The sequence below is a fragment of the Neofelis nebulosa genome, chromosome 13 (genome assembly GCF_028018385.1).
Source record: "Neofelis nebulosa isolate mNeoNeb1 chromosome 13, mNeoNeb1.pri, whole genome shotgun sequence".
Lineage (NCBI taxonomy): Eukaryota > Metazoa > Chordata > Mammalia > Carnivora > Felidae > Neofelis > Neofelis nebulosa.
The window spans coordinates 91,924,152-91,939,914 of NC_080794.1; the positions used below are offsets into that span (position 1 = coordinate 91,924,152).

The 15,763-nt window shown below is 54.2% G+C and overlaps 1 protein-coding gene and 1 pseudogene across 5 annotated transcripts in view; one reads left to right on the top strand and one right to left on the bottom strand.

The window, feature by feature from the left end:
• Positions 1 to 15,763, bottom strand: part of CFAP46 (cilia and flagella associated protein 46) — a 96,246-nt gene that overhangs the window by 37,009 nt on the left and 43,474 nt on the right. For all 5 annotated transcript variants that reach the window (XR_009252785.1, XM_058698213.1, XM_058698211.1 and 2 more), the window contains 10 exons: positions 13,796 to 13,880; positions 11,463 to 11,601; positions 10,927 to 11,110; positions 7,238 to 7,397; positions 6,733 to 6,938; positions 5,432 to 5,650; positions 4,639 to 4,788; positions 1,632 to 1,780; positions 749 to 847; positions 224 to 356 (listed from right to left, as the gene is read on the bottom strand). Coding sequence is in view for 4 of the 5 variants with exons in the window: in XM_058698213.1 (XP_058554196.1) it covers positions 224 to 356; positions 749 to 847; positions 1,632 to 1,780; positions 4,639 to 4,788; positions 5,432 to 5,650; positions 6,733 to 6,938; positions 7,238 to 7,397; positions 10,927 to 11,110; positions 11,463 to 11,601; positions 13,796 to 13,880 (1,524 nt within the window). In the remaining variant the exon portion in view is untranslated. The remainder of the gene's footprint in view (positions 1 to 223; positions 357 to 748; positions 848 to 1,631; positions 1,781 to 4,638; positions 4,789 to 5,431; positions 5,651 to 6,732; positions 6,939 to 7,237; positions 7,398 to 10,926; positions 11,111 to 11,462; positions 11,602 to 13,795; positions 13,881 to 15,763) is intronic.
• Positions 3,227 to 3,755, top strand: LOC131493616 (phosphatidylinositol N-acetylglucosaminyltransferase subunit P-like; annotated as a pseudogene).

Consider the following 15,763-nt stretch of genomic DNA (forward strand, 5'->3'; position numbering starts at 1 on the left):
TTCTCTGAGTCCTGCCCAGGCCCCTGGGGGGAGCACTCCATGGCGGTCTGTAGCCCCATCTTCCCCGGAGACGTCCGGGACCCACAGGGAGGGGACACGGGAAACCCGGCAGGAGGGTTTGGGCACAGCGCAGTCACAGCAGGTCCTGGCCAGTGGCTCGGGCTGCAGCCTCAGCACCGTCCCTGCCCAGCCAGGAACACGGTGCTGCGGGCAGAGTGGGTACCTGATCCTTCGCTATGAGCGGCTTTGTCTCTGCTTTCTGGACCGTAGTTACGGGCTCGGGCACCGTCGTCAGACTTTCTTCGGAGAGCAGTTCCTTGTTTTTCTCCTTTCTCAAGGCGATTTCTTTTCTGCAGCTAACATGAATAACGCAAGTAAGACGCCAAGGAAATATGATGGCCGAGAAATATCTGAGAATGTCCAACTTCATCGGTCGTCAAGAAATACAAATGAAAATAGCTACAGGAAGATCGAGATTATAGGTAATAGAAAATGCCCATGACTGCTCCCAGGCACAGCCCCCACCCCAGGCACTGACCCCAGGCACAGATCTGCACCCCCCCCCCCAGGCACGGCCTCCAAGGCCGAGGGTCTCCCCACAGCCCACCGTCCGGCTGTGATGAAGGATGGGGCCTGGGGCCGGAGGGGACTCAGCCGAGAGCAGCCCCAGGTTGGCCAAATTGTCCCTTCTGGACAGGGGAGCGTGTCCCGCCGACAGGAGACCTAGCAGCCGGGGGAGGTGCCTTACCTGGCCTGCTCCGTGTTGCAAAGGTATGTTTGCCCGACCACCTCTTCATGGTAAGTCGCTGCTTCTTGCAACTTCAAATCGGAACAAACTAGGGCAAGTCTGGGGGCAGGGGGGCAATAAGGAGAGTTAATGGGGTTACACAGGACCTGGTAGATCAGAGTCAGGCTGTACTGGGACCTGATAAAAATTGGTAAACGGAAAAAGAAATGTATAATTTAGTGAGGTTTTCAATAATGTTTAAACCCAAGCAAAATTACACAGGTGACTCTACCAAATTTCAGGCAGAGAAAATTTTAATACTCATTCGTGTATTTTACTCAATACCTCCTTATGGTCTCAGGGTCACCTTCAGAGGTAAAACTCAGGCACAGTGGCTGGGGCTCTGACCACCTCCCCCCTCAAGGAGAGAGGCTCCACTTTGATTCTGGTGTAAAATGTTGTATTTTGAAATGATGTCAAGCTTGCGGCACAAATACCACAATTACTATACGCCCCTCGCCCAGATTCCTTCAGTGTGAACACTTCACCACATTTGCTTTACCATTTTCTCTTCCTCCCCTAACACCCTATATTTTCTTCTGGATGATTTGAGAGTCGGCTACAGGCACAGTGGCCCTTTATTCTAACACTTCAGTGTGCATTTCCTTAGAATGATCTTCTCTTAAAGACCAGGTAGAAATTGTAAAATAAAATTACTATTTTATGTTCAAATATATTGATTTATTTGGTTTTACAAATCATAGGCACTATTATTTATAGAAATAGTTGACTACAGAGTTGATATATGAAAACGCTGTTTGCTTTTATATTGCTTCGGGGAAATTTTCATTTTAGCCACCCAAATGCTCCCCAGTTTCCCTGAAAATAAAACAGCTATACTGACCGAAGATGGTACAGATCTTTGAGGCTCTTGCTGTCTACCACGGAGGCTGCAATTAGTACGCCCAATTGCAGGACTGGGATGGTGAGCTCGTAAAGGGACATCTTCTGCAGGGCTTTGACCAAGTGGTCCAGATAATATAAACTGTATGTCTACATAAACACACAACAAACATGTAGGGTCAAAGAAGGGAGGAAGGTTAGACCACTAGCTTCTAGGGTCTTTCTACAAAAATCTCTATCCTTCTCCATTCCAAGCACAGCTCTAAGCACACAGCAGGTGTTCAACAGTGTTTGTTGAACAACGAATGAAGGAATGAATGAATGAATGATGTGCTTTCCTCCTCTTCTTCACTAATAACTTTTATCTTGTCGTGTGAAATCACCCACAATCTTCAACATCCAAGTACAGTTAAAAGTCCTCACAAGAAACAATCCATTTATGAGGTGCCTGGGTGGCTCAGTTGGTTGAGCGGCTGACTCTGGATTTCAGCTCAATTCACAATCTCACAGTTCATGAATTTGAACCCCACACCGGGCTCTGTGCTGACAGTGTGGAGCCTGCTTGGAATTCTCCATCTCCCTCCCTCTCTCTGTCTCTCCCCCAATTGTGCTCTCTCTCTCAAAATAAATAAGTAAACTTTAAAAACAAAGAAACAATCCATTTACATATTTACTCAAATTAATGTTTTTGTTAGATTTCTTCCACTAAAAACTACTGATCCATTAAAAACAGACTTTCTTTAGGAACACAAATACCTGCTTTAAAATTGAATATAGATCGAGAAGAACTAATGCTTACAAAGATGAACTAGGTTTGATAAAATTAGAGAAGTTGGATGAACTATTTTTAAAACGCACTAAAAGCACTGAAAACTGGGAAATGCTGGGAAAAATCACTGGGCCGAGACCTGGAAGACGATGGGTGTCCAGAGAAATTAGCCTCACGTATTGGGGTACATTTGTCCTGGGCATGTCTGCTGATTCAAGAGGAAGCTGGGAGGCTGAATGATGCTTCTGATTTTTTTTTTTTCTTGTAAGGTGGAGGCAAAAAACTGGAGTTGAGGGCCCACTGAAAGCTACATGTCCCGGCTGGTTCCCAAAGGGCTGCACCTTACAGTTAAGGGTGATCTAGAAGTAAAGCAGCCCCTTCAGGAACTTCATTGAAACCTAGTGGTCTTTGGGTGGCCTGGAAAGCATGTGGTTCTTTGAGAGACTAATGACTGATAAGTCCTGGTGAGATTGATCAGGAAAGAGGGGTGGGAAGACACAGAAATCCCTACAGACCCTACAGTCACTAAAAGATAATAAAAGGATATTAAGAACAACATTATGCCAATACATTTGAAATTTTATATTAAGTGAAAATGTCCTAGAAAAACACAATCCATCAAATTGTAAGAAGAAACAGAAAATCTGAAGATCTGTATAACCATGAAATAAACTATATTCATAATTTATGACCTTCCCTCATAGAATAGGCCTAAAGGTTTTCACCAGGGAATTCTACCAAATTTAAGGGAGAAATAACAAAAAATCTTATATAAATGCTCCCCAAGAATAGTTAAAATAAAAGGTGTGTGTAGGGGGGATCTTCTCTGGTGGTGAAAGGAACATTCTGGCTGACCCTGTGCTCTGGCGTCCCAGGTCAGAAAGGTTGTCTAAAACCACAGGGAAAATGGTGGAAAATTCACTGCCCCCATTGCCAGAAAGGGCAACTACGGCTTTGTTCTTTTCTTAAGCTCCCAATTTGGCTTCATACTCTATCTTGTATGGGCTTTTCTTCCTAAGTCTTGGCTAAACTCCTTAGGCTTAGCCTACTGGCCTCAAAAATATAGAGAGGTTGCATTGCCTGCCTACCTCCTCATCACGACAGTAATCACGTATGTACTCCTATTTGGAATAGACACCATCAGTACCTCTCCACTCAACTCCATTCATACAATCAGAGAACTCTGCTAAAAATCAACAGCAGAAGAAATACCAAGAGCCCATCCCAACATTAAGAAATCTTCCCCTTAATGATGTAAACTGAATGTTCTTTCTTGCAGCCAAAGAACCCGATGCCAAAAACTGAATTGTATGTAGACTTAACACCAAGCATTTATTATATTTTTGACGTAATAATTTTGACCGTAATTATTTTTACCATTTCTCTTAATTAATACCCAACACTGAAATGTAAAAAAGTTGAACTTCCCTTAGATTAAGCTCCATTAATATATAAATGTTCTCAAATATTAGTTATTAATGGACGAAATAACTGAAATGGTGCATTACCATATGCCAGACTTAAAAGAAAAAAAAGTCCTGAGAAGGAGAGATTCTCATGGCAGGCATAGGCAGACGGGCCCTAGACATCACCCCACGGGTCATCGTAAGAGGGAAGCGGGGAGGGCTGTGACACAGAGGAGAGGACCCTGAGGTCGGAGACAGAGACGGGGGGAACACGGCCCTGACCCAGAGACGCCGGGACCCCGGGAGCTGGGCGAGGCAGGGAGTCCCTCCCCTAGAGCCCCGCAGGGAAGGTGGCCCCGCTGACGCCCTGACTCGGGCCGGGCCAGACGGACTCTGGACGCCTGGGCTCCGCGGCCGAGAGGAGAGACGTCTGAGGCTGCTGCCACCCGGCCCGTGCCGACCGCCACGGCCACGGCAGCCACATACCCCGACACGCAGCTACATTGGCGTGTTCGGGGTGCTCCTGGAGGGTGGAGGGGGGGTGCGTGGCGAAAGGAAGGAAATGCTTCCCGCTGACACCGGCAGTCGTCTGGGGAGAGCGGTGGCCGGGAATGCGTTCCTGGGGACGGTCCCCGGGCCTGACCTGTTCTGCGCCTTGGCCTGGGCGGCGACCCACAAGTGTCTCCTCGACACCTCGCGAGGCCAGGCCTTGTCCCCGCCCCTTTTCTGGGCGTACTTCACGACAGGGAGGCTCCAGCTCGGGGAGACGGTTCGGGAACGCAGGCTGGCAGGCGCGTGGCCACGGCCCACACCACTTCTTTGAGTCAACTCACCGGCTTCTGGATGCTTGACGCGTTGATGGTAAAGTCGCTTTTATCTTGTTTAAATACAGATATCGCTTCCTCGGGGCAGGAGTAGGAAGCCCACTCCTCTGTGCTGGCCGGTAAGTCCTCAAGCCGTTTGTCAGGAACCGCGGTTGGATGCTGTAAAGCGGGGACGGCGCACTCGCTTTGGAAGGCGGCTGAGCTCGAGCGGACAGGTGGTGAGCCTTGAGAAGGCAGCACATCCCCGGCACCCTTGGGGGCGGGGTGCCGCCCGGACCCGCACCCCCGCCCCGCCCCACCCCGAGAGCACCCCTGCACACGTCTGTCCTCCCTGGGGTCGGCGCCCGGGCTGTGAGCCACACCAGAGCCACGTTCGGTTTCACAGGCAAAACCCGCTCTGACGTCACTCCCGAGGGCACGAAGACGGTGCTCTCTCCCCTCGCCCAACAGAGTCTACCCGGAGGCACCCCGGCTCGCGGTGACCCCCACCACCGGCACCTCCAGGCCCGGCCAGCGCCGCGGAAAGGAGAGCACGGAGGACGTGGGGCCGGAGTCCAGGGGGAGCGCCCGCTCCGGAGGGCAGTCGGACAGGACTGCCACGCAAGCGAGGTGGGGCCCCACGTGACGAGGAAGCTGTCTTCCCACTCCTCCAGAGAGCTGCCCTCCCACCCGCACACCCTCTGCCGGGGGGTGGGGGGCACACACCCTGGGGCACCCTCCCGACGGCCCGGCAGCCCTGGTGTGGGTCCAGGCCCTCTTGCGTGGCCCCAGTCTGTGGCCTGGAGCCCCACTGTCAGGGTACCTGCTTGGGGTCTTTGCCCTTCTCTCTGTCCTTCTCCTTCTCCTTCTCCTTCTCCTTCTCCTTCTCCTTCTCCTTCTTTTCCTTCTCCTTCCCTGGCTCCTTCTCCTTCTTCTCCTTCCTCTTCTCCTTCTCCTTTTTAGGCAGTAGCAAATGTGAGCTAGCTGTTGCTGCTAGAATTCTGCTTTCTGAAATTGATTTTCCTGCTGTTAACAAAGAAACCTGTGAAAAATGAAATCCAGATTTGCAACATGAGGAACAGCCGTGAACACGCCCCCGCACACGCTCAGATCTGAGGGCGGCCAGTGGTCCTAATGCTCCGAGTGGCAACCTCATGCCACTCGTGTGCCAGGGCCACGTCGGTGAGCCCGACCTGTGCACGGGTTACCACAGCATCCCTTGGTGAGTGGAACATTTGGCCTCCAGGATGCGGGCGCGGTGGGGACACGGGGCTGACCTCCAAGGAGGGCTTGTCAGCTCTGTGAAGTGAGTTCATGTCTCTAATTAAGAACACACATAACTTTGGGGAGCCTGGGTGTCTCAGTCGGTTAAGCGTCCGACTTCAGCTCAGGTCACGATCTCGCGGTTCGTGGGTTCCAGCCCGCGTCAGGCTCCGTGCCGACAGCTCAGAGCCTGGAGCCCGCTTCGGATTCTGTGTCTCCCTCTCTCTCTGCCCCTCCCCTCCTCATGCTCTCTCTCTGTCTCAAAAATAAATAAAAAAACATTAAAAAAAATTAAAAAATAGAACACACATAACTTCTAGCAGTTCTCCTAAAAGAAGCATGAAGAATCCTTGTTTGATGGGTGGTGGGACAGTGGGCTGGGGCATCTTGAAGACTGCTTTCCCAGTCCTGCCCGCCCTTCCCGCAGCCAAGGTTCCCAGCACATTCCTGAGGGGGGCAGGTACTGCCCGCAGGAGGTCCTCAAGAACCAGAGGCTCCAAGAGCTTCCCCGGGTGGGGGGCCCTGTAAAGAGATGGTAGGGACAGGCCGTGCACAGAAGATTCTGGAAGCCCAGCGGCAGGGCAGCTCAGGATTGCTGTGCCTGGGCCACCGAGGGGCAGGGAGATGCAAACATGGGTCGGCCGGCCGCTCCATTTGCACGGGCTGCGGGCACCCCCGCCGGGGAACTTCTGGGCGGACGGACAAGGGTGCTGGGTGGGTTTCGGAGACGAGTGGCCTCGGCCACTGGAGCGGGCCTTCCTTGAGGGGTTTCTCGAGCAGGTGAGGCCCACGGGCCACAGGGAGAGGCTCGGACTCCCGTCAAGAGCTGGGGACCCAGGAGGGAGCAGCCTCGTGCCTCACCTGCCAGATGCGCTTGAGGAACGTGTAGGCCATGAGGCAGTAGTCCTGGTAGCTGGCCGCGCTCGGGGACACCATCAGGGCCAGCAGGGTGTAGGTGCGGGCCAGCGCCTCCAGCTGCCTCACGTTCCAAAGCTTCTCCAAGGAGACTGTCCCTGCAGCCTCGGACACTGGACTTTCAGGGGCTGTCTGAGTGGGCAGCTGTTCCTCTGCAAGACAGGGGTGCCCACGGCCATGAGCATGTCCACGCTCGGATGGCGTGGGCCCTTCTGAAGGGCACCTGGGGGCACGGGCGTCCAGGGCTCCTCCCCTAGCCAGCGGACCATAGGGCTGCCCGCTGGGGGCTGCAGGTCCCGGTGGGGGCCGTGAGGACACGCCCGTCCCAGGCAGGAGGGAGCCCCCCACCCAAGCGCCCCGGTGCCACGGGGAGGGCGCGGCCCTGCGCACTGAGCAGCTGACCGTGAACCAGAGCAGATAACCACTGAGGGGCGTCCGAGCCCACCCTCACCTGCCAGCTCAGGGGCGTCCCTGGCAGGTGTCATCGCCAGCAGGATGTGAATCGCCCACGTCAGGTGGAAAGTTACGTCCTCCATGGGAAACTGTTTGTCATACAGCCACTCGCTGAATTCCAGGATGTATTCTACTTTTTGCCAGTCACTCTCAGGCTTCTTTGGGATTAAACAAAAAGGCCAGAAGGGGCATGTGTTCACTCCTCAGCGTCCCACACGCTGGGACTGAGCGCGTCGCCGCAAGCGGGCGGAGGGCTCTCAACCCACCTTCGCGGCGCGGGATCCTCTGATGGGACCCAATGCCGTCCACACTCGTGCACAACCTTTCCGTTGCTGACGGTCTTGTCACGAGACCAAAGCCGGGCAGTCTCCGGGCCCCCTTCCCACCCCGCTGCGGGCGCCCGCCGGCCCTCCTGAGTCTGCCTGACTTCGGTCTGTGCTCGGCTTTGTGCCTCCCCGGGCACTCATTCAAATGTGTATGCGAGGCTTTCTCTGGACGGGTCTGTGGTTTACCCAGGGCTCCGGGGGCAGGGAAGAAGGCTGTTCTGTCCAGCATGCATCCCCGGAACCCCGCACAAAGTGAGTCGAAACTCACTGCACGAGGGACAGGGCTGCCGCTTCCCACCCCTCCTGGAGCAGAGACAGCCCAACTGATGTCTGGTCCACCTGCAGGGCCCCGCAGGCTCGCCCCAACCCCACAGACCTCGCCTGACACCCAGGCCGGGGGGGAGCCGCCATCCGCGGGCCGGGAAAGGCAGGACAGAGGAGGGTGGCGCTGAGGAGCAGGCGTTTGATTCTGGGTGTCGGGCTGGCACGCAATAAGACAGAGGGGGACGGGCGACGGGTCATGGGAGGTGAGGTTGGAGGGGGGTCCAGGCCAGACACGAAGTTGTGAGGAGACTCAGGGTAGGGGTGGGGTTTGGCTCTGGTTGAGATCACTGGCGGGGGTGGGAGGGGAGTCGTGGATGGAGGGGTCGGAGCCCTGAGTCCCGCCCTCTCCCCATTAAGTGGTTGGCGGTGGGGGCGGGGGGGGGGTGGCTGGGCTGGGAGGCAGGGGGACCTGGGAGCCCAGAGAAGGAAGCCGGGCAGGGCAGGGGCAGGTCGGGGAGGGGGGGGCCTCAGGGTGCCCACGGCGGTCTTGGGGGCTTGGCAAGAGCTTTGCAAGGGAGCTGGGGGGTGCCAGAGCCTGGGTGGGGTTTATGACGGACACCGTCTTCTCAACGAATGGTGTTGGGAAAACGGGGCGCCCTCATGCTCACACCAGTCACGAAGTGTAACTCAAAATGGATCCAAGACTTGAACGTAAGAGCGAAACAATGAAGCCGTTACAACAAATACAGGAGTGGATCTTCGTGACCTTGGACTATGAGATGGCTCCGGGGACACAGTCCATAAACACAAGCAACAAAAGAAACAGAGTGGACTTCATCAAAACTACACTCGTTTGTGCTATAAACGCAGCACCAACAAAGTGAAAAGCGCTTGAAAAGACAACACACATTTACGAATCTCCTATCTCATCAGAGGTTGTGCCCGGGACACATGAGGAAGTCCTACAACTCAACAATAAAAAGACAAACAACTAAATTAAAAAATGGGCAAGGAATCTCAATAGACATTTCTCTGAAAAAGATAGACAGGGGGTACCTGTCGGTTAAGCGTCGTACTTTTCAGCTCAGGTCACGATCTCACGGTTCAGTTTGTGGGTTCGAGAGCCACTGTGCTGACAGCTCAGAGCCTGGAGCTGCTTCGGATTCCGTGTCTCCCTCTCTCTGCCCCTCCCCCGCTCACACCTCTGTCTCTGTCTGTCTCTCTCTCTCTCTCAAAAAGTAAATAAACATTAAAAAAATTTTTTTTCAAGCTAAAAAGATAGACAAATGGCCAATACATGCATGAAAATACATTGCTTTCTCTCTCTCTAAAAAATAAATAAACATTAAAAAAAGGGGGGCACCTGGGGGGCTCAGTTGGTTAAACATCTGACTTCGGCTCAGGTCACAATCTCACAGTTTGTGAGTTAAAGCCCCACATCAGGATCTCTGCTATCAGCACAGAGCCCAGAGCCTGCTTTGGATCCTCTGTCTCCCTCTCTCCCTGCCCCTCCCCCACTCGTGCTTTTTCTCTCTCTCTCAAAAATAAATAAACATTAAAAATAAATAAATAAATAAATAAATAAATAAACATTAATAAAGAAAGAAAAAGAAAATACACACATGTGTGAGTCACCCGGGAAGCACAAGTCAAACCACAATGGGACAGCACCGTCTCCCCCAGGACACTAGGTCGGAAAGCCAGGGGGCGGTGCGGGCCAGGACGCGGCCACACTGGGGCCCTCGCCACTGCTGGTGGGAAAGAGCTCTGGAGAGCCGTGACCGCCCCTCGGAAGGTCCAGTAGAGCTCCCCGGGCACCTTGCATACACTGCTAGGTCTGTGCCCGGGAGACACAAACGGGGCTTCCGTGCAGCGTCATTCACAAGAACTAAACTTGGAAACAACACGCACACCCGTCAACAAAATGTTACCTGACAACGTCTGCACACAGTGGAGCCTTACCAGCCAGAGAAATGGGTGAAGCTCGGACACAGCCATAACCCCAGACAGCCTGGACGCGTTATGCCAGATGAAAGACGCCAGGCACAAAGGACACATCTTGTGCGACACATGCAAAACAGACAAACCCACACAGACAGAAAGCGGACTGCCAGCCGGTGGTGGGTGAGGGGACGGGTGCTAATGGGCCATGTTTTCTGGGTGGTGGTGAAGCGTCCTCAGACCGATGGCAGTGATGGCTACGTGACCCTGTGAGTTCATGAAGATACACCTTGCACCCCAAGAAACCAGAAACGAGGAACGAGGGGACTTGGGGTCGGTGGGGACAGACAGCCTTTGCAAGGAGCCTGGTGCCGGGGAAGCCTTTCCCTGCAGGGTGGGGTCCACACTGCCTGGTCCCTTTGAACCCGGTGGGGACCTAGGTCCCAGGAGCCTCTTCACTGGCCGCTCAGCGCTGACCACACAGAGCCTGTGTTTGGACCCAGAGCAGTGTCCTGACCAGTCCCCAGCTAACTCCTTCCCGAGGGACACAGCACCCCTGGCCCCGTTGACAAACCTCACGGCAGGATTTGCTCCATGAGAGACACTCCGAGTAACAGAAAAGCCCCGTCAGTTACCTGGCGCTGGTGGTGTCCTCAGGACAAGCTCGGGGCCGTGACTGAGGGGCGGCTTTGTCCCCCAGCAGAGCCCCCACCGGCCGTGGGGCCACGTGGAGGCGTCGTCCCCTCCCCAAACCTGCCCTGCTTCACTCCAGGTGCATGGAGACGAATGTCTGCCGTGATTCTCGTCGTGGGGAGAGAGCCCGAGACCCCCGAATCGCAGAAGGCGACACAGCCTGCTCCTCTGTGCCCGGTCCGGCCTCGGGCACCCCCTCTTTGCGGGCCTCACCCCCTCCCCCACAACCATCCCCCGGGGCAGCAATGCGGGCGCTGCACCCACGCAGGGCCTCTCCCTCCACGCTGGAAGGTGCCACGGAAGACAGGGGTCTGTCTGCCTGCTGCCCTGCGCTCGTCAGAAGGGCGCGTCCCCTCCCTGTGGCTGCGCCCCACGCCTCCGCTGGGCCAGGGGTTCCCCAGGCCTCCCTCCTCGGGCCCGCGTCTACAACTGAGAGGCTGACGTCACGAGCACCCAGGCAGACCTGTAGGGCTTGGATGGCGTTGTGATAGCAGGTCAGCTCGCCATGCACACTCCTGGAGTTCAAGGCCAGATGGTGCCACATATGTGCCAAGTAATCTTCACTTTCATCTTTGAATTTCTGTATTTCCATCGTAAAATTCTGGCCAAGTTTGGCCTTCACGATGACCATGTGTTTGAAAATTAGGCTTAAAAAAAAAAGCAAAAGAGAGAAATTAATGCTTGAACTGAACGGTAAACAATTAAATATACAGAAGGCACCCAAAACTAAGAAATGTTTGTCCATTTTCCTACTTACAAAGACAAAACAAGACGGAACCTGAGTTACTTGGGGGTTTTTGGGTTGTGTTTTCCTTTGTCATGACTTGTGTGTGTTTTAAGTCCCCTCCCTTCTTGTGTTGAATTCCCAGAGGGGAAACGGAGTCGCCAGTGGAAATGGGAGGGTGGGCAGGGGGGCAGATGCAGGTCGGGGGGGGGGGGGGCCCCCGGCAGGGCGGGAGGGAGGGGGGGACGGGGTGCCCGGGAGGGGGGAGCGCTCACAGGCGGTGGGCTGTCCTTGGCAGCACCTGCACAGCCTCGTCCAGCACCTTGAGGCCCCCCTCCCAGTCGCCGCGGTCCGCGTGGCAGTGGAAGAGCAGGCCGTAGAGCGCGGCCCGCAGCGTCAGGTCGTCCTCGGCACCTGCGGCAGGAGAGGTGCTCGGGGCTCCGAGAAGGGGCAGCTCCAGGCCGCCCCGACCCGCGGGCCTCGGGGCGCCACAGGGAGGGCTCCCGGCACCATGTGAGAGCCCGGAAGCCGCGGACGTCCCTGAGGGCGGCGTGTGCCCGGTTTGTCACGTGCATCGGCGACCCCGCGGGCCTGACAACGACCCCCCGGGCCAACGTGACAGCTGTCCGGTCGCGGGGGAAGGGGGGGCAGGGCCGCACGACAGCAGTCCTTTAGGACCGGCCGCGCCGAAGAGGCTCGCGAGGGGCTCACTGTCCCCCAGGCTGCCCCACTGCTCTTCCTGCCTCCGCGTGGCTCACCTTCGAGGGGTGCCTCCTGAGCTCCCCCACCCCCTCCCCAGCCGGGCCTCCACACCCTCCACACCTGAGCTGGCTCAGACTTTTGGTTTTCCGAGCCCTGTCTCTGTTTCGGACTCCCGTTACTTTTCTACCTCGTGAGGGAAGAAGAATCCTTTCTGGAAAGCCCTGACCCGCACTGCCGGGCGTGGCTGCTGGCCAGGCCCGGCAGGTGGCGGCATCGGGCTGACGGACGGAGACCACGCCTTCCTGTTGACTTGCCACCAACCGTGCCACTGCGCCGCCCAGCTTCAGCGCCCCCCTGTCCCGTGTAAGCAGAGGCCCGGTCGCGGGTACGGGGCCCTCAGCGGCAATAGTTTACATGGGTGACCGTGTAGCCTTCTTGTCCTGTTTGGATGTCAGAGCAGCCGGGAGAGCAGGCCCAAGGACCCGGCCACACACACGGCCACACGGCCAGCACAGCACACACTGCCCGGGACCTGCGTGGCCTCTGCACCGCCAGTGCTGGGATCTCAGGACACAGGTGTCCCTGCGTCCACACCCAGGAGCAGGTGGATTCAGGCACGTGACTGGGTAAGCCGGTCAACCCCGATCAGCTCAGGGGCCTCACGGTGGGGCGGCGAGGACCGCCAGGGTCTGCCATTTCAGTCCCGACTGGCTCAGGTCCTGCCCTTGGCTCTGCATTTCTTTGATCTGTGCCAAGGAGCAACATCCTCCCTGGTCTGCCCTCACGGTCACTGTCACCGTCACCGTCACGGCTCTGGACCGTCCACCGCTCTTCCGGTCCAGTCCCTCCCCTCAGGTACTGCAGCTGTCGTCGGGGGCCTGTGCGCCGGACCCCCTCCTGCTCCACCCCTTCCCCGTAGGTCCTTCCGGGCGGGGCCTCGGGGTGGGGTCGCCACCAGGGAGGAACGTGCTGTGCGGAGTCAAGCCTCTGGGCGCTCGCGTGAGTCTGTTCCCACAGCACAGCCCGTCCTGACCAACACGCCTGCGTATCACAGAAGTTACTCACTGACTCACTTTAAGAAGTAATCTTCCCACGAAACACCTGCTTGGCTCAATCGTACTTTCCGATCTTGCCCCTACAATCTGCCTTTTTCGCTACTACTAAACTGACCTATTTGATCATTTTGGTGTGTGGAGTTCAGCGTGGGCGGGGCCTGCACAGCCCCCCACCCCCACCCCCCACCCCCCCACCATACTCCGCCAGGAGCCTCGATCCGTGGCCCGGGCTGCCGTCTGGAGCATGGTGCTCAACGCACTCTTCAATCACACACGGTCCTACTGTCTGCTCATTATCCTAAATCAACTTTATCACCCAACAGACCCGCAGTACTCGGGGAGGGGGCCCGCTGCCCCAGCCCCCAGCATTTACGCCCCCAATACACACTGAGACCTTACAGTAACAGGAATGATGATGTTTTAGCGGTTAATCATCATTTTCTTTCTTTAAACATGAATTCTTAAATACGGTCTTACTGTTCTAAGTTCAGTTTGTGTTTTGCTTTTGCTTTGCAGGAGTCTGTCTCTATGTTGGCTTTGGAAGTACAAGAACACGACTTATCTGCCAGAGTGACCCAGAGGCTGGGCCTCCCGGTGGCCACCACAGAGACGGCCACCACCCGCCCAGAGCCCTGCCCTGAACCCAGGGGCCGGACGAGGGGGCCTTTCGGGCTTCGGTTTCCCTGCGTGCAAAGTGCAGGTTCCAGGAAGTTGTTCACAAACAGCACTCTGTGCCCGTCACACAGGAGCCATTACTGTCGTGATGAAGCGGTCTGTGCGTTAGCGCAAGAAATAACAGCACGCGGCACCTCCCTTTCTCTGTGCTGCGGCCGTGTCTCGTGCCTACAAACCTGGGAGAAAATGCCCTTCGGGAGTCCCTCCGCTTTGGAAGTCCGCTGTAGGCCACTGGTGCAGAAGCAGTGTTTTTCCTTTTCCCTAAGGTGAAAACAAAGAAACCGTGCAGATATCGCAAAGGTGCAATTTATTCTTTCACCATTTTGATTTTTATTTGCCTCAGTATCTGAATACAGAAACGGAAGCCAAGTTCCTGAACCACTAAGCCACAAACACTGAAGTCACATCTCACCCCTAAGGAAAGGCCCCCCCAGTGCACACGAGAACATGCACAGAGACTGCCTCACGCGGCCTGCACCCTTTCTAATGACGCAACACATCCAAATCAGTGTTAGAGCTTGAAATCAATGGGACCAAAAGCACATTAGAAAAGACTTATAGGGGCGCCTGGGTGGCTCAGTCGGTTAAGCGTCCGACTTCAGCTCAGGTCATGATCTCACGGTTCACGGGTTTGAGCCCCACGCCTGACTCTGCCGACAGCTTGGAGCCTGGAGCCTACTTCGGATTCTGCGTCTCCCTCTCTCTTTGCCCCTTCCTGACTCATGCGCGTGCACGCGTTCTCTCTCTGTCTCTCTCAAGAATAAATGTTAAAACATTTTTTTAAATAAAAAAAAAATAAAATCAGATGTGAAAGTAGGACTATTATGACCTTGGAGAGATAAAAAGGATTCTAAGAGAAGGCTCTGGCCTAGCGCATACCGACAAATTAGATCTAGAAGAAATGGAAAAATACTTTAAAACACATAATTGCCCAAGCTAACTCAATAAGAAATGGAAAACATCAACAAACTTAAACAAGTAGAGACTGAATCAGTAATCAGAAATCTCCCAATAAAGACAAGTCCTGGATGCAAGGCTCATGGGTGGATTCTACCAAACATGTGAACAATTGGCAGTAACCCTCCTCAACTTCCAAAAACCGGAGAGGAAGAAATGCTTCCGTGCCAATTCTGACGCGATTCTGACACCAACGTTACTTTGATAGCAAGTCCAGACAGAGACATCACAAGAAAATTACAGACCAAGACAATACTCTATGACTATAGATGCAAAAATGCTCAACAAAATTTAACAAATCAAATCCAACAGCGTAGTGAAAATATGATTCACCATGACCACGTGTATTCCCAGGAATACAAGGGTGGTTCCACGTAAGACCGATCAGTGTAATTAATCCAGCACATTAACAGAATGAAGGAGAAAAACCACACGATAATCTCAACCGATGGAGAAAAGGTATCTGACAAAATCCAACAACTGTTCATCATAAAATCTTAGAAAACTAGGAATAACAGGAAAATTGCTCAACATATTAAAAGGTATTTATGAACAACCCATAGCTGACGTTGTGCTCAACAGTGAAAAACTGAAGCTTCCTGCTAAAATCGGGAAAAAGATGAGGGAGTTTCAGCATTTTACTGGACATTCTAGCCAGAGTAATAGACAGAAAACAGGATAAAAGCCAGCCAAACTGGAAAGGAAGAGGTAAAACTGTCCCTATTCACAGATGATACGATTTTAGGTATAGAAAATCCCAAAGAATCCCCAAGAAAACCACTAGAGCAAATAAATGAATGTAGCAAAGTTGCAGGACACAACAATACAACAATCAATTGTTTTTCTATGTACCCGCAGTGATCAGTCTGAAAACAAAACCAGGAAGTGCTGTGGACTTAGCTGTGTCCCTCCACTACCAAATTCCCATGCAGAAGCCCTAATCCCCAGTGTGCTGATATTTGGAGATGAGGTTCTTGGGAGGTAATTAGGATTAGATGAGGTCATGACGTAGGGTCCTCATGATGGCGTTACTGTCCTTATAAGATGAGACACCAGAGACCTTGCTGATCTCCACACACCCCCAAACAAGGAGAGAGCAAGAAGGCAGATGTATACAAGACGGGACAAGCACCTGGCCTTACTGGCTTTCTGATCTTAGACTTCCTTCCAGACTCCAGAAGAGTAAG